Here is a 24,896-nt window from a genome sequence, read left to right as displayed (position 1 = left end):
TCATGAAAACACATATTTAAACCATCATCAACTAGAAATATTTAGATGAGCAATACTACAACTTAGCCCACTTTATTTAGCCTTTGTGGAAACTATAACTCACTAACACCCCGTCAACCTAATTCTGTCTTAGGGCTCCTATATCAGAGAGAAGGCATTTCAATGAGAACAGTAAAATTAGATTTTGCTGTTTGCTCTGTATCTTTGAACATTGGAAAAATTTCTTCTTCCATTGGGTGTTGGAGGATGCTTGATTCTGTCATACAGGGAAAACTTGCCAGGTGCTGGTTTCTATACTGTATTGAACAAAGGTTAGAACAGAAGCTTTGCCCACCAGTACCAGGATTCTCCAACATCAGGTACTCTCTCAACATCCTCCACTCACTGATACTCATTTGGCTAAAGAGAAAACTCATCACTTGTTGAATACTGGAATAAAGTAAATTCTCAAAACGTTGAGATGTTTATACACAAGCAGTAAATTATCTCCAGTAAATGGAGCACACATTTACTTTTTTTCTCAACAAGGTGTGTAGGCAGGCAGATAAAAGGTGTATGTATTTATACCACAGTCTCTTAGAGGAGAATAAACTTGCTTAGAATTAGGCGAAGTATTCATTTACCTGAAGTAATCGCTGCTTTGGGGTAGCCAGATGGTGTGCACACCCATGTTCAAAGTAGGGTACCTTAATTTAGATCCAGATGGTCAGATTGAAAGAGGAAATTTACCCAAAGTAAATGAACATTTTATTCATTTTCAAAAGAGACTGCTTTTTCTTTGACAAACTTTGATTGGGTCTATAACATGCCAAAGTGACAGAAGACAGAATAAAAATAGAATTTTTTTTCTATAAAGGGTGTTTAGAAAGAAACCGTGATCTCAGAGTAAGATGAGAAAATAATTATTGCAGTTCTCAAAGAAAATTGGGACTCTTTTTTTTTTGGCCAAAATCTTGGGTGAGCCTGCAGAATATTTATCTCTAGGTACACATATACTGTTTTGGGGGTACTGGAGTACCTAGTTTTTGTGATATATATACACATACATATATACATATACATACATATATATGTATATATGATTTCTGGAATGACTTAATAATTGTGATAGTTACTAAAAGCAAGGAAAGCACCACATTGAGTCTATGTTGAAAGCTGCCTCTTTTTCCTGTTCCTTTTGGTGACTTTTCTTTTTCATGAGCAAGTGGGGGTGTGCATGGCTTTTTGCCCTCTGTAGAACACTGTGAACTGAAAAATCTTGAGAACCATTTGTTTTTGTGAAACATTTTTTTATATGACTCCTTGATGGAATTAGCCCACTGTTTTTTGGTAGGTACACACAGCCATATGGCTAAACCGAATCTAGTGCTGAATTTTGGTTTCAAGTCAAAATGTCACTAAATCTAATTCAAAATGTGAACTAAATCTAATATGTATGTATACCTATATGTATATATACACACATATATCATATATAGTCAGAAAACAATTGGTGTTTATCTTGTCATGTTTTTCTATGCTCTATCTGATTTGATCACATGAGATAGTAATAAAATATATAACCTCTCTGAAAGAGTTAAAGAAGTTAAAAGAGTTTGATGTGTTTGTATTTAGTCAGTGCAGCTTCAACAGGGTCTTTCTGTTCTAGATCTCTCTCAAACAATGATCGGCTCCTTGCTTCCTCTCCCAATATTTGCTTTGCACTGTGTATTTGTTTTCTTTAAACTTACTTGGCTGGTATGTGAGACAAGGCTACAGGGCAATGTACTTTTGCTTAAAGATGAAGACAATTGGCTAAGACTTCGAGAGAACGATGCACCTATTTAAGCAAAGAATAACATAGAGCCAGGTGTGGTGGGTCATGCTTCTAAAACAGCTACCCAAGAGTCCCAGTTGGGAGGATTGAGGCCAGCCTGGGAAAAATGTTATCCAGACCTGTCTTAAGCAACAAACTGGGCATCATGGTGTTCAGTGGTCTCAGCTATGTGGGAGGCATAGGTAGGAGGCTAGGATCTGGGACAGGCCCTGAGCAAAAACAAATAAGAGACTTGATCAGGAAAAAAATAACTAAAGCAAGAAAGGGCTGAGGTGTGGCTCAGGTGATGAAATATGATCCAGTGTGGGGCCCTGAATTTAAATCCAAATATTTTAAAACAAAAACAACAAAAAGAGAGATACAAAAATGGTGAAAACTAGTTTACTTTTCAAACATGAAGACAAAGCATTATTCCTTCATCGTGAGCCATGATAACTGTTGTTACCACCACCATCATTACCATCCTCACCATTATTCCCTTACTCTATTGCATATTCTCTACATCTTCCCCAGGTTTTCAGCAGAAGCTTGGTTTTTTCAGAGAGTTTTCAGAGCTGTGCCAGCCTCTTTCTACCACTAGAGAAAAAAGGCTGTCTCTCATGGTTAGAATTTTGCCAGAACTTGGGAAAATTCACAAGAGAAAAACATTCCCTGTTCTTCTCACTTTCCTGGACAATGTGAGATGATTCATAAACAAGAACAAATGAATGATGGAGGAGTAAAAGAAGATTATATGAATGAAGCAGGGTGCCCGTGGCTCATGCTTGTAAACCTAGTTACTTGAGAGGTTGAGATCTGTGGATCAAGGTTTGAAGCCAGCCCAGGCAGGAAAATTCGGGAGACTCTTATCCCAATTTAAGCACCAAATGTCAGAAGTGGAGCTGTGGCTCAAATAGAACAATGCCACCTTTTAGTGGAGAAAGCAAAAGGTCAGCATCCAGACCCTGAGTTCAAGTCTCAGTGCAGTCATATATCACACACACACACACACACAACACACACCACAATTTGCTTGTTTGGAATGTCTTGACTCCTGTTGTGTGGGGATGATATGATCAGATGCTCCTCCCATTTCCTTTCCCTTCCCCCACCCCCCCATACCTTTCAGGTGATTTTTCAGGATGAAGTTTTAATGCAGCTATTCAGATTGTTCCTCATAACTGACCATCAGAGTTTAGGTAAGGGAAAGAAGTTTAAAAAGTACTTTTATTTATATTGTTATTGTTTTCTCATGTACTTTGGTGATACTGGGGTTTTAAAGAAGGACCTCACATGGCACAGGCAGATGCTCTATGACTTGAGCCATGCCTCAGTCCTTTTGGCTTTATAAAATTGTTTTTTAGGTCGGGTCTTGTATTTCTGTCTGAGACTCATTGAGACAAAGGTTCTCCACCCTATGGCTTGCCCTTTCTCCACAGCTAAGGTCAGAGGCATGTATCACCAAGCCCAGCTTGTTGATTGAGAGATTCTCACTAACTCTTTGCATCAGCTGCTCTTGAATCTCAGTCTTCTTGATCTCTGCCTCCCGAGTAGCTAGGATGACAGACATGTGCCACTGTGCCCAGCTGATATGATTCTTTTTTATAATTAAGTTTTTTTATTGTGAAAATACTGTACAAAGGGGTTACAGTTACATGAGCAAGGTAATGAGTACATTTCTTATCCAGCATTGTTGCCTCCTCTTTTGTTTTTCCCTTACCATCCCTTCCCTCCCATCTCCTCAGCTACTCTCCCACCCTCCTCTACCCTGCCCCGGCCTAAATTTGTTTTTGACGTAGTGTCTTGTACATCTCATTGTTGCAATGGATCAATCTGTATCCCTATTGAAATGATTTTTTCCCTTCCCCTCCCCAAATTATACCAATATCAAATACAGTGAAAACAGGGATTATACCGTTGGAGAGGGACATACAAAGCCACAAAAAAATCACATGGTACCTTATAAATACATTAGAAACAATAGCAAGGAAGAAAAAAACCACTTGTGTCCCTATCTTGGGGTTTATTTCGCTTAATATCATCTTATCTGACCTTTCTGATATTATTCTTTTAAGACTAATATTGAAGCTTTTATTGCTGTGGAAAAGTATGTGCATGTGTGTGTATGAGAGTTGTGAATATGGATGTTTATGTTTATGTATATGTGTGTGTGTGTGTGTGTGTGTGTGTGTGAAAGAGAGAGAGAGAGAGAGAGAGAGAGAGAGAGAGAGAGAGTTTATTTTCTTCCCACTAGTAGGCTTTCTGCAACCAGACTGCATGGCTTTATATTTCACTGTCACTGATTAGCTTTATGACCTTGGTCAAGTTTATGTATCTGGGGTCCTCATCTGAAAAATGGGACCAGGTGTTTCTCTTTTATAGGCTTGCTGTGAAGAGTGCATGTGTATCAAAGCACTGAGAACAGTGTCTGACACTTGGTAAGCGCTTCTGTGAGTTAGACACAATCTGATTTACCTGGCTGGACATCTTCTCTCTGAGATGTAATGTAATGGGAGGCCAGTGCTCCTGGTCTGGAGTTTTCCCTCACTGGCCAGACAGTAGGGCCATTGTCTCCTTGTGTTCATTCCTTTGATTCCTAAGCAAGAGTTTTGCTCCTTCTACACAGAGTTCAGGGAGGCAAGGAGAGGAAGAAGCAGAGCTTGTCATGAAGAAAGAGAGGGAAAAAGATTGGCATTTTACAGCTACGGAAGCCCCAAGCTTGGACCAAACCTTGTGAGATGGAGAGGCTTGAGGGAGCAGAAAAATGAAGGGAAGTAAAAGAGATTTCCAGCTCTCTGATGATGGCACTGCTAACAATAAGTAGAAAGAATAATAGCAAGAACCAGATGGTGAAGGTCAAGGATGGTGTTGGTGTAGGGAGCAGAAAAGCCCCAAGTGTCAAGGGAATGGGCATCAGTCATCAGCTATTACTCCCAAGACTTTCCATAAGTTTTCATAACAGCAGTGTTTTAGAAGATTCACATCATGCTTTACTTTTTTCCCTTCCAAAATAAATGAATATCAGATGCTAAGTTTATTTATTCTCATGAGAGCTTCATAGTATGACCTGATAAAGTAGTTTTAGTGCATTATAATCCTCTTTATTTTCAGTGGTGATCTGGTATTCAGTACCCATTTTTGATAAGGATAGTTAGTACTACCTAAATGGGAAAACAATTATGAATATTATGCTGTGTTTTTATAACACGATTATTCACATATGCACCACTTCCTACATACATATTGCTGGCATTATTGCATTATGCTTTTTAGTTTACTAGAATGGTTATTTAAAAAATAGACTACACATTTGCTGTAGCATTGAATATTCAGCAGGAGTACTTCTCTTTTGCAATGGCAGAGGTTTAATGACTCATTGAAGTACATAAAAACACACAGTCTCAAAAACAACCCATTTTGGCTTCAAATGTTTTGTCATGGAGTAACAATTTGCATTTTGATCAACAACTTTAACTTTAAATGAGACATGCGTAGCTTCCATGACCTTGTAACTTAGTTCATTTTAATGGGACATATGCAACTTCTCTGACTTTCTACAAATCCGTTTCTTCCATTCAGTTGAAAAGTAACCAGATGGTTCATTGGACCTGGCCTTAGGTCTTAGAAGTATTTTTTTTAAAATTAACAATCTTAAACTACTGTAATCCTTGGCCAAATGACAATTACCATGGATCTTTTTTTTTTTTCATTGTGTAGACAGTTGTAGATGAGGCCAAAATGAAGAGCTTTCAAATAATCCAGGCCATTTGTGAGGTTGTCTTGGTTTTGGTGAAACTCATAGTGAAAAGTCATGTATCAATGTGAGTGCTAGCAGTGTTATGCAAATGCTTATTTTTTTAAATAAGTTTTTATTGTGAAAATACTGTACAGAGGGGTTACAGTCACATGAGCAAGGCAATGAGTACATTTCTTATCAAGTGTTGTTGTCTCCTCCTTTGGTTTTCCCCTACCAATTTTATCTGTATATTTTACCCGTTTGAAAAGGCAAATGGAAAATAGTGGAACAGAAATTGTCTTGTATCCCATACTACAATTTGTTGGCAGGATCAGCCAACGTTAATACATGACTTCTGCTGAATGTTATCCTAGTGACTTGACACAAAGGAACTTGCCTACTGAACTTCCGCAGAATTAAGAAGAAATCAATTCTCTGCTATCCTTCAGAGGCAGCACAGAGCTTTAAGGCCTACTTCTCAGCTCATCCAAAATGTCAAATAGACAAATGGTTAAGACAATCAAGTAATTTATTTTAGATAGGAGAAAATTACAATACATGTGTGTTAGTCACTTTTTTTTAGTTATGCTAAAGTGACATTCTTGGAGTTGACACTTCCAGAATGTCATTTTTGGAAGTAGAATTTTTTATGGTAATAAGGTATTTGTTAAAAGATAACAATGATCTTATTTGAGAAAGCAGGAGACAGATACCAAAAGACTTGCCCCATTACCTTTTGTTTTGTTTTACTTTTTGCTGTATTTAATACACAGATATATACCTATATATATATATATGAATATTAATAACATGCAAATAATATGTATTACATACAATTCATTATTTGCTTTTCTAAATCTCCCTTTCTAAAGAACTCTGATGATTCTAATGACAGTAAGAAGAGGTCTCACTTCCATCAATTAAAGGGAAACAAAAACTGTATGGCCATGAGGTATAATTATATTGTTAAAATCACATAGGCATTGTGGTCTGTTGAGGGCACTGACCTAACACTGGCTCTCTCTGTTGCAAAGAGAGTCTCAGGGTGAGCCAGTGTTAGATGATTACAGAGATCTGATAGAATTAGACTCTGCAAAACAGAGGGCTGGGCATTGACTTCCTAGGTGTGCCAAAACTCTCTTAAATCTTTATTTCTATGCTTCCTCTCACCAACCCACTCATTTCTCCACCCATTTCTGACCTTTCCACTTCATCCAGGTTTCCAGACCAATTCTTATGCTTCCAGGCCCGTAAGGCCTTCTTGGAGTACTTTGCCAGATGTTTCTCATCGAGGGTAATCCCACCTGCAGAAGTACAGGTCAGGGATATTGCTGACCATCCTACACAACAGCATTCACAGTGAATGATTATCTAGCCTGAAATGTCAATCGTGAGGAGGTTGAGAAACTCTGCCTAAGCAGAATTCAGTGCTTCACACCTTTCCCTTCTGTATCATGGCTTTAGCATTATGACTGTTTAGGCATACATTAAATTTGTTCTGTTAGAGAAATAAATTCCTTGTAGGAAGGAATCATATATATTTTATCGTTACTTCTGAGTATTGAAAACTAAAAGAAAAAGAAAACAGATAATTAAGATGGGCAATTTGCAGGATAAATGTACTTAACAGCAGGGTAAGATAACATTTGTAAAGCACCTCATCAAGTGTGAGGGATATTTTATTTTTAATTTTTGTCTGGTTGTGTGATCACAAGCTTGACAAAGACTTTAAATGTAATCTAGTCCGACTGCTTTTATTTATCCGGGGACTCTGGATTTTTTTTTTTAAATACTGAATTGAAATTCAGCTACAGTCATTCTCAGGTGTCAGACTGTGAAATTGATATTTCCTCATTTAGACATTATCAGAATATATGGTAGCCCTCTCTGCCAAGATGTACACTGTGCAAATGAATTCATGGAGAATAATAATTGCAGAAGTACTAGGCATCTTGATAGTTTTATTTTTCAACCCTGAGGATCAGCTATTTAAATTGCTACCTTCCCAAACATGTTTATTTACTAAGAGAAGGAGACGCACACAAAGCATTTCTTCTACATAAGTATTTATTATTAATTTCTTATTAGCACAGAGGCATTTAGATCTCTATCTAGTAAGTTCCTACCCATTAATTGCTTAATTTCAATAACACCTTTGATTTTTACTTTAGAATATTCTCATTGTAACTTCTCTGTTCAACTCTTGTAGAACTTTTGCTTGGCATGTGTGTCTGTGAAAAGTTTTAAAAATATGGTTGCAAAGATTTTTAAGGACAGATGTTTTTATACCTTAAAAAATTTCTACCAAGTACCCAATTCAGCTTGTACATAGGAAACAATAGCTGTCAAGAGACTGGAATTACAGTCCTCAGATACTTTAGTGTTAAAAGGGAACATGATTTTATGCATAAAATTCCATGGATATCTTTTAAATAGCCCCAGGAGATAAATGCCAAGCTTAGTAGATGTTTCAATTAATAAATTGAAAGATAAGGTTCACTAGCATTATGTGAGATAAAGGCATAGGAAGGCAAAAATAGAATTGAGTGCATTTTAACCTAAAGGTTCTGACATTTTCATTCAGCAAAAATCTGTAGTGCTATCAGAAAATGATTCAAAAGCTATGATTCTGGCAAATTTGAAGAGCCTTTGTTACATAATAGTTGAATTAAAACATTATTTATAAATTATGGATAAGAATTAATTTTACTGCATTTGAAAGATCACCAGCTATGTGCTAGTTCTCTCTGTATCTTTGGACAAACCACTTAACCTTGTTGAATCTCCTTTTTCACTTGAGAAATTTACAGGAAGTGGACAATTTGTTTCGAATATTTCTTCCACCTTTAACCTTATATTTGCATGAGAATTTATAGTTAAAGACTCGTTCACATATATTATCTCATATTGCCATCATGAGAGTTTTGTAAGGAAAGCCAAGAAAAACATTATTGTTTTCTTTCTCCTAAGGAAAACAGAAGCTTAGGCAGTTATGTGACTTAAGCAAGTCTGGTGAATAGCAGGCCAGCACTGTTCCCAAGATAACTCTCAAACTCCCTCCCTAAGAGATAAGTATACAATCAGTTTTTCCAACACCTTATTTTTCTCTACTTCAAAGCTATACTTAAAAAAAGTATGCCCTCAATGTTATATTTAAACTCCTTAATTTTGAAATGTTGTGAATATTTATGCTTCCTGGCTTGAGTCAAGAACAGCCAGTAAGATTCAATACACATGTCAACCAGTATTGATTGGTAGCAGCTGCCTGAAATCCTGTGCTGAGAATAATTTTGAGGCCAAGTTCGAGGTTAGTGGAAAAGTGTGTCATGTTCGATTAACCACGTATGGTCTAGATGATAGAGAAGGGAATAGTGGTTAATTCCTTATGAAGGAAATAGTCTAAAAGATTAGAACTCAGTAATATGCTATGGTCTGATACTAACACACCTTATATCAAGTTGTATAGCTAGTGTGTGTGTGTGTGTGTGTGTGTGTTGGGTTTGAACTCAGGGCCTCACATTTGCTAGGCAGGCACTTTACCACTTGAGCCACATCCATCCCTCTTTTTCTTTAGTTATTTTTTGGATAGAATTGCACTTTGAGTTGGGCTAGCCTTGGACTATGACCCTCTTACCTAGGAGCTACTGTGAATCATAGGTATATTCCACCACACCGAGCTGCTTCTTTGAGATGAGTTCTTGCTAATTTTGCCTAGGATGGCTGCAAATGATGATCCCCTTGATTACTACATTCTCAGTAATTGGAATTATTGGCATGAGCCACCACACCTGGCCTCTAAGTAGCAACCATTTTAAAGCATTTTCTTCCTTCCCTCCTTCCTTCCTTCCTTCCTTCCTTCCTTCCTTCCTTCCTTCCTTCCTTCCTTCCTTCCTTCCTTCCTTCCTTCCTTCCTTCCTTCCTTCCTTCCTTCTCTCTCTCTCTGTCCTTCCCTCTCTCTCTCTCTCTTTCTTTTTTTGGCAGCATTGGGGTTTATACTCAGGGTCTCTCTCTTTCTAGGCAGGTGTTCGTCCATTTGAGCCACACAGCCCATTTTGCTTTAGTTAGGTTTCAGACTTATGCTTTTTGTATGGTTAACTTCACACCACAGTCCTACTTACAATTCTGCATAACTGGTATTACAGTTGTAAAACATCATGCAGATTGTTTGTTGAATTGGGTGCATCACTAACACTGTTGCCTAGAGTAGCCTTGTAATGTGATTGTTCTGATTTCCTGCCTCTTGTGTAGTTTGGATGATGAATGCGAGCCACTATACCTGGCGCAAAAGCTTAAGCTTTTTCATGAATGATTTCTTAATTAGAAGTGTGTCCTTCAAGTATTTAATTTGTGACCTTGGGCTGTGAAAGAGTGTGGAGGTTGGTTCTAGAGTTTTAATGAGATGCACCTTGATCTAAAAGCACAAATGCATTCCATGCATATGTATACACATTGGCATATTTATTACACCGATATTTATTGTATACTCATTCTACTAATATGCCTCAGTGTTATTTATGTGTGTCTACATATGTGTGTGTACAGTGGATGCCTGAAATCATGGATAATCCTGAACCTTTTTGTATTCTAAATTTCCCTGTCTATACATACCTCCAATAAAGTATAATTTATAAATTAGATACACTGAGAGATTAAAAACCATAACTGGTGATAAAATAGAACAGTTATAATAAGCACTGTAATAAAAGTTATATGAATATTCTCTCCCAACGTATCTGTTTGTCTCTGCATATAGTGATATTTTGGGCTTGTGGTTTATTGTGAGGAACAGAGAGTTCAGACAGTGAAGCCACAGATAAGGGGAAACTATTGGACTCTTCAGCACACACATGATCTCTGGACTCTCTGAATGTTTATTACTGGACTTTAAGAGAGGAGAAGGATGCTGCAAGTTAGCGGCTGCTGTTTATTTATTGGCTGATGCAAGATATGCACAGTGATGGGACTTCTCCTGCACTTTCCTTCTGTAAGCTTTAAACTGCTATTGGAGTTAAACTTGATTTTTTTTTTCTTGTGCTTATACTGGGGCTTGATACTCAGGGTCTCTGAACTTCATTCATTCATGGCTGGCACTCTACTACTTGAGCCACAGATCCTCTTCCAGCTTTTTAGTGGTGGAGCTAAGATTCACGTGGGCACTTTCTTACCCAGGCTGGCTACCAACCAGGATACGCTCAGATCTCAGCCTCCTGAATAGCTAGGATTACATGTGTGAACCACCAATGCCCAGTTGCCACAATGAAATTTGAAAATTAGCAAGTGCTGCTCTGGGGTTAATGTTTAGCTAAGACACCAAATTTCCTGAAGAACTTTTACTATTGGGACAGTATATGACATAAAAATCCTTTTATGCTATCCACGCAGTGAGGCTTGGTTACAAAAATAACAGCATTTTTCTGATTTGGCAAAATGCACTCTGAGCTAAAGCATGTCATGTGGTCATAACCTAACTTAAGACGTAAAGGTAATTGAAATATTCTTTTCTTTTTTTCCCCAGATTCCTTGGTGTTACTCAGTTTTCACCTACCCATGCCAGAAAGGCATTCCCATGTTTTGATGAGCCAATCTACAAGGCTACTTTCAAGATCAGCATCAAACATCAAGCAACTTATTTATCTCTATCCAACATGCCAGTGGAAACGTCCGTGTTTGAGGAAGATGGATGGGTAACAGATCACTTTGCACAGACCCCTCTCATGTCCACATATTATTTAGCCTGGGCAATTTGCAACTTCACATTCAGAGAAACTACCACCAAGAGTGGGGTTGTAGTAAGTATTTTTTTTGTCATCTAATGATATCTTTTGATAATATACCACCTATTCAGTAACCTGGTTAACAAATTAGTCATGAATCATTAATAACCTCTTCATGTCTTATATAGCTCAATTCTTTCCTTAATGTTTGAGATCAGTGTGGCTTCTCGGTTTCTAAGAGTCAGAGAAGAACTCCTTTTCTATACCCAGCCTGCTTATTCCTTTAGCCATTTCATTTCCAAACCCTCTCATCCAAGTCCTCCATCTCCATCCCTACTCCTGGGCATCTCTAGATCAGCTACTATTTATACTGGGAAAGGCCCTGTGTCTTTCTGTTGTGAATTACTTCTGGTATATGGAAAATCTGACAGCTAATATAATAAACTCCATGTAAGCCACATGTATAGAATGTAAATATTTTACCATCTTGTTTTCAATTTCAGTTGTTGCCATATGGTTTGCTATTAAAGAAAGAGCCCCTTAATCCCATTGCCTTTCCCTCTCCCTTAGAGATAGCCATTGCCTTGAACTTGCTGTTTGCATTCTCTGTGAGTGTTATTGTACAGTTATGTATCTACCAACTTATGAGATATACTGTGCTTAGCAATTTATCTCATATTTTTTGTTATGAATGTTATTCTGAAACTTATTTTTGTCTTGTATTTTCTGAAAGTTTGAGATACAGGGAACATGATCTGAATTAAATGTTCAATTGCAGTTGGGTGCCAGTGGCTCATACCTGTAATCCTAGCTGCTCAGTAGACTGAGATCTCAGGATTGAGTTTCAAAGCCAGCTTGAGCAGAAGAGTATGTGAGACTCTTATATCCAATTAACCAGCAAAAAGCAGGAAGTGGATCTGTGGCTCAAGTGGTAGAGCACTAGCCTGGAATATAAAAGCTCAGGGACAGCGCCCAGGCCCTGAGTTCAAGCCTCAGGCATGAGGGCACATGTGCATGGGTGTGGACACACACGTGCATGTGCATACACACCCATACCCACCCAACCCCCCACATATACACACCACATATGCAAATTCAATCCGATTCTTTTTGTAAATTTTCACTTGGGAAAGCATAATGTTGTAGGCACTTTTTACATACGATTGCATTATATTATACTAAGGTTGGCCATGCTGAACTAATAACTGCTTTTTGTTTCAGTGTTTTATACACTAAATATGGCTTTATTTTAATATTCATATTAATTGTGAAGGGAGTATGAGTTTCTTTTTTCTGAATAAGTACATTGAAATTTAATGAGATTGTATAACTTGTCCAGGGTCAAATTGGTTTGATTCGGAGTTTCTGGCTCTCTTCTATGCCCTTAGATGCTTTCTATTTTATCCCTTCACTAGGTTTTTAATTTTGTGTGTGTGTATGTGTGTGTGTGTGTGTGTGTGTGTGTGTGTGTGTACACCAGTCTTGGGGCTTAAATTCAGGGTCTGTCCTTGAGTTTTTGCCTTAAAGTTAATGCTCTACCACGTGAGCCACAGCCCCACTTCTGGCTTCTTTGATGTTTACTTGGAGATAAGAGTCTCATGGAATTTCTTTTTTTTATTGTGAAAATACTGTACAGAGGGGTTACAATTACACGGGCAAGATAATGAGTACATTTCTTATCAAGCATTGTAGCCTCCTCCTTTGTTTCCCCTTCCCATCCCTTCCCATCCTCCCCCCACCCCCCAACCAATCCTCATCCTCAGCCCCCACACCAAAGTTGTAAAGTTTGTTTTTGACATAATGACTTGTACATCTCATTGTTGCAATGGGTCCACCTGTATCCCTATTTAAACAATTTGTTTTTCCCCTTCCCCTCCACAAATTATACCAACATCAAATACAGTGAGAGCAGGGGTTATACCATGAGGGAGGGACATACAAAGCAACAAAGAAATCATCTTATAAATGTGTTAGAAACAATCGCATGAAAGAAAAAAAACATTTGAATACATATCTTAGGGTTCATTTCCCTAATATCACCTTATCTGACCTTTTCTGCTTGATTCAGACAGATACTAGTTATTGCAAATAAGGGAAACCATGGGACCTATGTTTCTTTGGACCTGGCTTACTTCACTTCATATAATTTTTTCCAAGCCTTTCCATTTCCTAACAAATGGGGCAATGCCATTCTTTCTGATGGAGGCATAGAATTCCATTGTGTATAGATACATTTTCTTGATCCATTCATCTATTAAGGGACATCTGGGTTGGTTCCATATCTTAGGTATAGTAAATAATTCTGCAATAAACATAGTTGTGCTGGTAGCTTTAGTGTGGTCTTGTTTGTGAACATTTGGGTAAATGCCCAGAAGTGGGATTGCTGGGTCATAGGGGAGCTCTATGTGGAGTCTTTTGAGGAACCTCCATACTGCTTTCCAAAGTAGTTGAACAAGTTTACACTCTCACCAACAATGCAGTAAGTTCCCTTCTGTCCACATCCCCTCCAGCATCTGTTTCTCATGGAATTTCTTGCCCAGGCTGGCTTCCAACCTTTATCCTCAGACCTCAATCTCCTGACTAGGTAAGATTAAAGCAGTGAGCCACCAGCACCTGCCCCTTTCCTTGTTAATAAGAGAAGTTAGCTTGTGTTTCTTTCCATCCCATGACCCCTGTATTTAGTGTTATTTGAATGTAACAGAATAGGTAGATATTTATATTTTTAATTTGTAGAGTTCATAGCCTTGGAACAAGTTTTTGAAAAGTAGTTTTGGATAAAAATCATTGTGGAATTTATTTAAAAATAAAACCTTCTAGCATGAAAAATAATGCCATAATTGAAAAATTATATAGTGATTTCACGTATGCAACTATTACAATAATAACCTAAATGGTGACTATAGAGGGCTAGCAGAATTCTCCTCTTAGGGCTTAGGATTATTTGAAATGTTGAATTCCAGTGTTGTTTGTTGATGTCTTCTATGGACATTTCAAGGCTGTACTCATTGGACCATACACAGAAAAGGAACATAAAGACATCTCATTTCCTTTCGTGTTTTCAGAAGTTGATGATTGACTTGCTGTGGGTCAGCTAGCATAAAGTACATGGGGAATGTTTTCTCTAGTATATTTTCTTTAAAGTATTTAAAAACTGTTCATAGCCCTACAATTATGCTTTTGAAAGCCAGGCACACTCTAATTCTTTAGGTGTGATTTTTACTGGAGTTAGAAATAAGAATCTCTAAATCATTAGCAAACATTTAAAAAAATCCTAATTAGTTTTTATATGGAAAAGACAGCCTACTACCAAAGAACATCAAAAGGTTGACTAAAATAAAATTTCAGGTTATATAATGTAAAAATACCAAAATCAGTACGAAGGAAAACAAAATTTCCATTGGGAGCTCCTGTTTATCAACTGTGGAAATACAGTTTGAAACTCTACTCTCTCTTCCTGTCACTCCTTTGAAGTCCAATCTATTTTCTTTACACTGCCTTTCCCCTTTATTACTGGGAACACACGGGAGTGACATTTCTCAACCCTTAGCAGCTGGAAGGAGAGGAAGGTTTAGCTTTCGAATCTTGGATATGGAGTAGTTTTGTGAAGTCCAGGTCATCATTTCAGATCAGAAGCTGAATCAATTATTTTGTGCTATGAGAAGGGAGCGTGAGCCATTCATTAGTAATACACAGCTGGGCTGTAGCAGTGGCCTTTGTGTGAATTTTTGAGGTGTCATCATCACCATTTTTATTTTCCAAGCTCCCTACACTTGGCTGAACACCATTTTAAATAACTACAAAGCTAAAATGTCTAAGCTCTCACTCATCAAGAGCCTGTGAAAACATCCTTTCTCTGAATCCAAATCTGCAGTTGAGTTTTCTTTGTTGATCTCAAAACTGGTCTCAATTTTTTTTCTAATTGAGCAATTGCACATAAATTATCTCTGGCTTTGAAAAAATCCACAAATCTTATAATACTGGGCCCAGAGTCCCATTTGGCAGTATATGTTCATTCATTAATTTTCTTCAACAGGTATTCATGGGCCGATCATCAGACAATGTTCTAGGCTTTCTAGATGTGGCAGATAAACAAAGCTGATGCGCCTGTTCTCTAGGAGCTTGCAATCTAGTGACAAGGAGAGTTGGTCTATAAACCTGTAGCATGCTGGGTAATGAATGATATGTCCTATGAAGGAAGTCAATGCATTGAATCTGGATGGTGGCTGACTTATTCACATGAGGCATTTGCTTCCCAGTGTAATTTAACACTGCTCCAACTACTTATGTTCTTTTGCATTGAGTCCACTTCACTGCTACGTTTTACCTGCTTCAGTCCTGTGGACCAGGAATATGAAATGTCAGCCCACAGGTCATGTGAGACCCTTGAAGTCATTTTTGTCTGAGCCTGCCAAGGCAACCACAGATGGAACTTCAAACTCAATAGATCCAGGAGCTTTTTTTTTTCATAACAACCTAAACATCAATACATCAATCTAATGTCACCATCTCACCATAGAGAAGCAGCTCTAGACATCACATGAGGTGTGGATCAATTAAATATTTGACTAAGTATGGCAGGCTAATTTTTAACTTGATAATATTGTATGGCCTGTGAATGATGTTATGTAAGTCAAGTGGAAGAGGAAAAGCTCTCCAACCCTGCTGTATAGATTTTAATTTGGGGCTCTCACCCAGGAAGATAATTCAGAAGGGTAGTCAGGAAAATGTGCACAAGGAAAGCAATTGTGAGTCAGTATCAAATAATTCTCATGAACCATCAAATAGAAGTGATAGAAGTTCAGCTGATTTAGAACAGAGAGACATTGGTCAGGGTTGGAGTCTGGAGATGTACTTCATAGAAGAGAGGGGAGTAGGTAGGCCCAGAACAATGACTAGGTCCCAAGACACAGATACATATATAATGCTTAGCAGGAGTAATGTTAACAAGAAAAGATATAAAGGTAGAGATATCCTCATGATAAATAATAGTGCATATAGATGTAAACCTGGAGTTTAGAATCAGATAACCTGTTTCAGAATTTCTGCCCTGCTTCTTCACAACCTTTGTTAATTACCTATCAATTCTTTATACTGATTTGCTTGTTTAAAAGCTGAAAATACGAATCTGGACCTTACAATGTAGGTCTGGTTACTATAATGCCGTAGCAAACTACTGCAAAACCGACAGACATAAAGTAAATGGTTTTCTTTTTCTCAAAGCTCCTGTGGGTTAGGACTTGGAAGGGTTCAATGGGAGTAACTTTGCTCAGTCAATGGGAGTAACTTTGCTCAGTAGTATCTCAGGCCTCAGGTAGGAAGACATGATGACTAGGGGTCACCTCATGGCTGTGGCCAGTATCACTTGGGCCCATCTTTGCCTGGAAGTGTACAATTAGTCCACTGGTGTCTCAGCTGTAGCTGCTGGCTAGTGCATCTCTACGTGTCCTCTCCATGTGGCTTGGTGTTACTCAAAACCTGGTGTCCTCAGGGAGGTAGTTCAGTGTCTTGAAAGAACTTAATGGAGGCTGTAAGGCCCTTTATGACTTGATTTCAAAATTCACACAGAAATACTTCTACATTCTGTGGATTACAGGTGGATCAATAGGGATAGTTTGGAGCATAGATGCCAGATCGCAATAGAAGAGTGTCAAAGGATTTGTAGATGGACTTATTTTAAACTTAAAGCTCTACTCTCTGCCAAAAATTGTTTATATCCACTTCACATAGAATAGATACCTCCAATAGGTGTTATCCTATTAATAATAGCAGGCTGAATTTGAGGTCTGTGATATCACCAGTGAAACTAGGACCAGGTACAATTGAGGTGATTTGAATTTGGTTTCTGAGGATAGTGTCTCTTACAAAGGAAACCCAGTGATACAAGTGATGTTCTTTTGCCCATTGTACCACCCACTCTTCAGACAATAGTGGGACTGGAATATGATTATTGCAATAGCCACTTCAAGAAGGGAGGAAATGGGAAGTTGTAGTAGTCACTACCCTGTAGCAATTCTCAAATCCAACTGGTCACTTGCTGGCAATTCCTTATCTTGTGCTGCTCTTTGCAAGATCTTCCTTGGTATTTAAGCCCACTCTTTGTGCTCTTAGCTTTACATTTGAAGGTCTTTATTATTTGCCAAATAAAAACTCATTTGTGTTTACAATTGAACAATATCAGCTTGCTTTCTACCAGAAAAAAAATTTGCTGGGTGTCCAAAAACCAATACTTAGTTTGTATTGACTCTTACTTTAAGTCTAAGCAAGTGTGCTTATGTAAATTAGTTGTATTTTTAGCAGCTTATATCCATTCATTAGACAAGATCATATGCATAGATCTCTTTAAGATGAAACTTTTCTGGTCTTGAGGCTTTGTGGAGTAAAGATTCTTAGATATTCATTGTTTAAAAAAGACCTCGTGAGGTATCACTCTTTTATTGGAAAAAAAATTTAAGGCATAGGGCACTTCTTCTGACTTCTTTAAAAAAAATCCTGTTTTTTTATACTTAGACCATGTTTTCCTGATAGTGCCCTGCATTTTTAAATGTTTCTTTCTTATTTGTTTATTTATTCATTCTTTTTGCTTTTACATCACTTTATTCTCTGAGCAACCTGTGTGAGTTAACAAACCCTCACATTGCCAACTGTTGTAGAAATCATATTCCTTCTTACGTGTACCAAAGTCTCATATCAGCAATGAGTTCTGGTTTGCAAAGAGGATTTACTGTTTGCACCTGTCTGTAAGGCTTTGTTACAAATTAAACAAAGACACACACACACACAAATGCTCCTTTAATGTTTTTTATCTGAGAATCTTCTGCCATCTTGTGAAGCTGAGAAGAAGAAAGGGTTTTAATTTTAAATCTAGTGAATCCCAGCTCTTTTATATTTCCTTGAAATTTTACTTGAAACCTACACAGTTTATTCTTATACATATCTCTGGCTCCTTTATAAAATTCATTGCCAGTGAGAAGAAATAGTAGCACTTTTCAGTGTTCTGCCTGGAAATCTCTTTAGTTAAAAAATATACTTCTGGAGTTGTATTTCTTATTTTCCTTTGTACTCTAACAGGTTTGCCAATGTTTCTTCTGCCACATAACAAATTCCCCACTTGCTCGGTTTTTAATAACATTTACCCTACTATCCTGCTATCCGTTAAGCCCTTAGCAGCAGCCTTCTCAGTGCCCATGAACTTCTGCTAAAAATACCTGCAACGCTTTTCCTTTTCTTTTTCTTTTTTTGCCCTCTGTCTAGTCCCAAAGCCAATGCTATATGGTTTTAGGCTTTGGTTATTGGCAGAGTCCTATTTCCAAAACTTGTTGTGACCCTATTGCTACAGAGGAAATAATTTAAAACCTTATCAGAGGACAAGGGAGGAACATGCAGCGGCGATATACCCAAGACAATATGTTGGAAATAAGCTGTCCAACTTGAAGGTGTGTGTGGGGGGGGGGGGGCGGGAAAGTAGGAGAAAAATGAGGAACAGGGTACCAAGTTTGACAAGAAATGTACCTATTACCTTACTTATATAACTGTAACCCCTCTGTACAACACCTTGATGATAAAAAAGCTAAATTCACCCCCCACCAAAAAAAGCCTTATCAATAAAAGATACTTTAAAGTGCTCATGGATTCTGTGGGTCATGAGTTTAAGAACACAGAGCATACTGCTTCAGTCTGGAGCCTCATTGACAGGGGGGTGACCTGATAGCAGGGAACCACAAGGCTGGTGGGGAGATGTCATCTATACTCCCCGTCTTTACCTGATATTGGCTGAAATCTGGTATGCCAGTTAGAACTCTGATCTGGAACATCCTTAAGGGGTCTTTCAGTGTGTCCTAAGATGCTTTTTCTTTAACACCTTGGTGGTCTGATGTTGGTGAACCTGTTTGCAGTGATGAACACCTCTGAAAGTGAGAGCATAAATGAGGCTTGCACTATTTAATCCATTATAAACAAGCATATAGGTTACATTAAACACCATATTTTCATCTTTAAAATTTTTTTGGCAAGGCAGAAGTTATATTGTCCTAAAAATAATTTTGATCCAACCTAAGAATTTGAAGTGTCACATTCTGTAAATTCTGTTAGCTATAAGCCGGTTGGCCCAGATTCCAGGGATGCAGACATAGATGATATCCACTTCTAATAAGAATAGGATCAAAGACTGTGCAGCTCACGTTTTAAACTATCACTCTTATTCTATAGAGATAATGTATATAAATTCAGTGACACATGCCTGAAATAGTATGCATTCTGATTATCACAGTTAAGTTGATGAGATAGTCAAATACCACATAAGGTTGTAGTGATGTGTGAGTTTCAGAGATGCATGGAAAATAGTTTGTGGAAGAGCTCAATACTGGTTTATTCTTAATATTTCATTCAGTAAGACACATGAAAAGTTAAATTATAAATATGTTATAAATATTATAATATTATATTATAAGTAATATAATATTATAAACAGTATGTTATATGTTATAAATATTTATAATTTGATAACCTACAAAAGGCATGCAAGATATGTGGATAAGGGGAGATGAAAAATAGGATCCATTTAGCTAAAATAACTCAGATTAGAATGATTACAATTGAAATGGAGAAGACAGTGTAGATACAAAAGGTATTTGATGAAATACAATGTAAGACCCTCTCTATAGACTCTTACACAGTAGTTTGGGTTGGCCTGACCTTGGGCTTTCTGCCTCTCATCAGCCTGCTGTGAGTGCTGGAAGCATATGTCACAGGGTTCTCTTTTCTTGTGGACTGAATTCTTCTAGTCTTTGGTTCACATGGTACATGTTGCTGTGCAGAGCCCAAGAGAGAACAAATACCCAAACTCATCAAGTTCCACTCTCATAGGGAGTTTGTTTCCCTGGTTTTAGCATGACATAAGCTTAAGAGCTTTGTGGATGGGAGTATAGACTACAAGAAAGAGGTGTTTTCCAGACTAAGGATACTGAGGAGAACTGGGTATATTTGCTGTAAATATGTCTTCTAGTTTTACTGTTTGAATTGATCACCATAGAAAAGATACACAAATTTTACAGTGGTGATGTATTTTTATGTACACCTACGTTTAGGGAAAGGACACAGCATTCATTAATAGAGTGTAAATTTATTTATGTTTGATACACTGTTACTGATGATATTCTGTATTTACACTTAAAACTGTGTAGTTTGCTACTACAAACAAAATCAGGTCTCACTTTAATAAGAGAATTAGATGAACGTAGTTAATGTAAACCGAGCAGATATTCTACAAAAATAAAATTACATTACTTCTCAGATATTCTGTTGAGACTGCCATTACAAATAATGGCCCATAGAGAAAGAAAAATAGTAATGAAAGAGTTGAATCACAATCTATTTAGGAGTAGAAATTGAGGCTTTCTGGCTACCCTAAGAGTTAGTCATCTACCTCTTCTGCACACTTACACTACTTTGCTCACTCATCTCTTATAGCCATTAGTCTGCTGTGTTGATATTTTTTTCTGGATGTTTTACTCCTTTAGACTAGCCATAGTTACAGCTGCTTTCTATCAGGGAAGCAAAATCTCTGAGTATTGTTGTCTGGCTGGTCATAGCTGGGAAATAGCTGGCCCTATCTGGCTCGGCTGAGAGGTAGAAATCAGATGGGGATGATGCCATCCAATTCCTTTCTGCTGCATAGAAGAGATGGTAAGTCAGGCATGGGTCATCCAGGTAGGTATGCACCAGTGTGAGCATTCTATATGGCTGGACCAGGGTTTTTGAGTATTTAAAAAGTAAAAGAATAGGGGCTGGGAAGGTGGCTCAGTGGTAGAGCGCTTGCCTTGCATGCATGAGGCCCTGGGTTTGATTCCTTAGCACCACATAAGCAAAAAGAAAAAAGCCAGAAGTGGCACCGTGGCTCAAGTGGTAGTGCACTAGCCTTGAGCTGAAGAGCTGAGGGACAGCGCCCAGGCCCAGAGTTCAGGCCCCATGACTGGACCCCCCCCTCAAAAAAAAGTAAAAGAATACATTGATGAACTTCATGACATTCATAGTGTGGTAGGATCAGAGTTGATTGGTTTCATTAAAGAATGAATGTAGCTTGAGGAAATAGGTATAGTGAATACAATGGCTTTCTGTGTTCTAGTTAAGGTGAGGGATAAGAAAGGATATTTATGCATAGCTTATGTCAGGCAATTTTTTCAGATAATGGAAGAGCTGAATATGTAAGAAGAGAACAAAAAGTTCCCAGACATTCACCAAAAGCTAGCTAATCGTTAATGCCTTACGTGCATTAAGGAAATAGTAACATTCTTTTGCCTCTTTCTGTATGTTTTAAGAAGTCAGGAATGGGAATAGAGAAAGCAGATATGGGGAGATTGAACCCTGGGTATATGGGGGGGGGGGTTGGGAAGACATACCTGGTCAGTAATGAGGATGGCAAAACATCTACACTGACAATAACAACATTGTTGAAATCATTGGCCATGGTAACCAGGAAGCTGGGAAGCAAAGAAATTCATAATAAGAGTGATATTCATTTTAAAAAAATGGACAAGGAGCTGCATGCTGGTAGCTTATCACTATAATCCTAGCTACTCAGGAGGGTGTGAGCTGATGATTACAGTTTGAAGCCAGGCCAGGTAGGAAAGTCTGTGAGACTCTAATGTCTCATTAACCATCAAAAAACTGAAAGTGGAACTATGGCCAGCCTGAGCAAAAAAGCTAGGGGATAGTTCCCAGGCCCTGAGTTCAGTATTGACATGTGTGCACGCACACGGACACACGTGTGCACACACACACACACGCACATGCACACGCGTGCACACACACACACACACACACAGACACACACGGTCAAGGAGAGATGGAGAAGTTGCCATGAAAAGAAAAAGTAAGAATAGAAAAAGGAAGTGAATGTAAATGAGGTATGAAGATGTGTAGAGGAGGGTTTCAGATCTCAAGATGAGTTGGAGGAATTTTGAATTTTTAGAAAAATTTTATTTTCTTGTAAAGATGCTATACAGAGAGGTTACAGTTACATCAGTAAGGTAATGAGTACATTTCTTGTTGAACATTGTTACCCCCTCTGTTTTTCTCCTACGATCCCTTCCCTCTTCCACCTCCCCCCCTCTTTCCCCCACCAAAGTTGTAAAGTTCATTTCCAACATAGTGTCTTGTGAGTACCATTGTTGCGATGATTTGTTTCTTTTGTATGTTCTTCCTTCTATGGTGTATCCCGGTATTTGATTTTGGTACCTTGCATCGTGTGTATACATTTATCTAATTTGGGGGGAAGGGGAAATAACAAAATGCTGAAACAAGGACTCATTGCAACAAGGAATTTTAAACTTCTTATTGCAAAGTTGGAGGGAGGAAGAGGACCAAAGGTAAAAATCAGGGAGTAAGCAAAGATAAGGTAACTTTGAGTTCATCTTAGAATTAACGTTGACAAAATGGAGGAGGGATTCTTCAGAATGCTGGTTGGAAAGCTCCAAGCTAGACTTCATGTTCTTCAAAGCAATGTGGGAATACCACTTACATGGAAAGAGGATTGGTGAGAAGAATGAACTCCAAGAGAGGAAAGTTTTTTCGTGGGTATAGTTGAACAGTGATGTAATACCAGCACAAGCTGGGGAAATGCTGAGGCTTGTTTGTGGTTGAAGGTGGGTGAATGAAGAGCTATGGAAAGATCAGAATTGTGAGCACAATTCCTGGGAGTCAGGAGTTTGTCTAAAAGGTAAGAGATGCTGAAAACAAGGATTATTTACCCAGCAGGCAGAACAGTAGACTGGAAGGATGTGTTAAACAACAGAGAGGAGAACTAAGAAGGCCAGATTTAGTTATTGGAAGCACTTATAGAACTGCTTATAGAACTGCCCACCCCAGAGATTTCCACTGGGATATTGCTGTAATGGAGTGTGCCTCAGCAAATCTCTATCCCCTGGTGGCTGGCTGGGGCTGATGGTAGATTCAGTGATGAATGTTAATGGGCTTTGTTACATAATCCACAATTTATCAAATGCCCTGAGGTTTGAGACTCTATATATTAAAGAGGCTAATAGAAGCTAAAGGGAAATAGTCTAAGTGAAAAGCAAACAAACCTTCAGAAGAGGAGGGTTTGGAGAGTATAGAGCACTCGTTTCTGGAGCATGCTTGAATAATGTGTGTGATAGATTGCTGGGCGCACAGCCAGGTATATTTCTCTCTCAGTCGAGAGAGGGCAGGGATGATGAGTGCTCTGATATTTCTTTCCCTAGTTTTCCTGGAAGCAGTTTGGGTGGCTTCAGTGGAGGCAACCAGCTCAGAAGGCTCTTCAATAAGCTCCTATGCTATTCATAAGAAAGCAATTGCCCATAATCTGACATTAAACTGGTTTGCCTTTTATTCTTTCTGTGCTACTTACTTCCCTTTTGACTTCAGATTTACTATTCCTTTTTACTTTTCTGTCTTCTATTTTCTTTTATTTCTTTAGGACCTTTACCTTAAAAGACTGTTTGGTCTAACCCTTTCTTATGTAAGAGAGGTAGAATGTTACATTACATTGAGAAGAGAAGGGTGTGACATGAGGAGGAAGGTATTTTGCAGGAGCCAGTTCATGAGGGATTGTATGTCATGCTAAGGAATTGTGATGCTATCCTTTAGGTAGAGGGAGCCATGGAATGATCTGTGTTTGGAAGGGCTTCACATCATATCAGGAGCGTTCTCTTGAAGCACAAGGAGGATAATAGAAAATGTCTTATCCTTTTCTCCAAAAGATCTTCAGTCCCTGTTCTTCATTATTAACTTCACCAGGAGTCTGTTTTCCTGTTGTTGTTTTTGCTTAAGACTGCCATGCACAGGTAGCTCAACTTTCCTGAGAATTAAGGGGGAGACATTAACTGGATGAGTAGCAAGAGTAAATTTCTTAGGTCTCGGCTGGTATGGAAAAGTAGCCAGACTTTTGCATCTTATTTCTTGTGGTCCAAACAAAAATCTCTGGGAAACCATCATGGCATAGATCAAATGATGAGATGAAAATCATACTTTAAAGACTGATACTACTTGAATGGATTCTTGCAGGTTAAGATACTGAACTTCACCAAGACCAACCACGATATGTGGTTGAAATACATTAATATTTCTGGAGGTGGCACTTACATGAAATAAAGAGAAAAGTTCTTTTCTGAAGAATTGAATCTGAATATTCCCAGTGGAAGATATTGAAAGTACTGATAGTACTGTTTGTCCTCAACCACTGTCAGCTACTAATGTTTCTTGACTTTCCCATCAGAGCAGATGGCAGGAGGAAACTCACTGGGTCTGTGAGATGTTGCAGTTTTCTGATCAGATTTAATCTGGAGAGGAACTGGCAAATATCTAAAACTAATCACACTCCATATGTACTGTTCACTTGGAACTAATGATTGTTTATGCATTATGGCATTTTTTGTGGTGTTGGAATTGAACCCAGGAACCTTACTATGTTTTTGAAATCACAGAACATTATTCCTCCATTTATTTGTAAATATGTATATTGTAAAACTATATTTAATAGTACACATTTGAAATATTCTACCATAATTATAGAGCTCAAAGAAAAGAACAGACTGGGCAGAAGTTCACATAGATTTAGGGGAAAAGGAATGATTACTACACTTTAACTGATGAATTTTAATCAACTAATAATCAATCAATC

At 38.1% G+C, this 24,896-nt stretch overlaps 1 protein-coding gene and 1 non-coding gene across 2 annotated transcripts in view; one reads left to right on the top strand and one right to left on the bottom strand.

The window, feature by feature from the left end:
• Trhde (thyrotropin releasing hormone degrading enzyme) overlaps positions 1–24,896 on the top strand; it is a 388,269-nt gene that overhangs the window by 3,698 nt on the left and 359,675 nt on the right. The window contains exon 2 of the mRNA XM_042698986.1: positions 11,047–11,320. Within this exon, the coding sequence (XP_042554920.1) occupies positions 11,047–11,320 (274 nt within the window). The remainder of the gene's footprint in view (positions 1–11,046; positions 11,321–24,896) is intronic.
• On the bottom strand, positions 17,900–18,025 carry LOC122124444. Its single transcript, XR_006150555.1, has one exon. It is a non-coding gene; the product is annotated as a small nucleolar RNA SNORA40 (small nucleolar RNA).

This window comes from Dipodomys spectabilis, unplaced genomic scaffold (assembly GCF_019054845.1).
Source record: "Dipodomys spectabilis isolate Male_0828 unplaced genomic scaffold, ASM1905484v1 ptg000234l, whole genome shotgun sequence".
In the NCBI taxonomy this organism is placed as follows: Eukaryota; Metazoa; Chordata; class Mammalia; order Rodentia; family Heteromyidae; genus Dipodomys; species Dipodomys spectabilis.
This window is presented reverse-complemented; position numbering and strand designations above follow the sequence as displayed.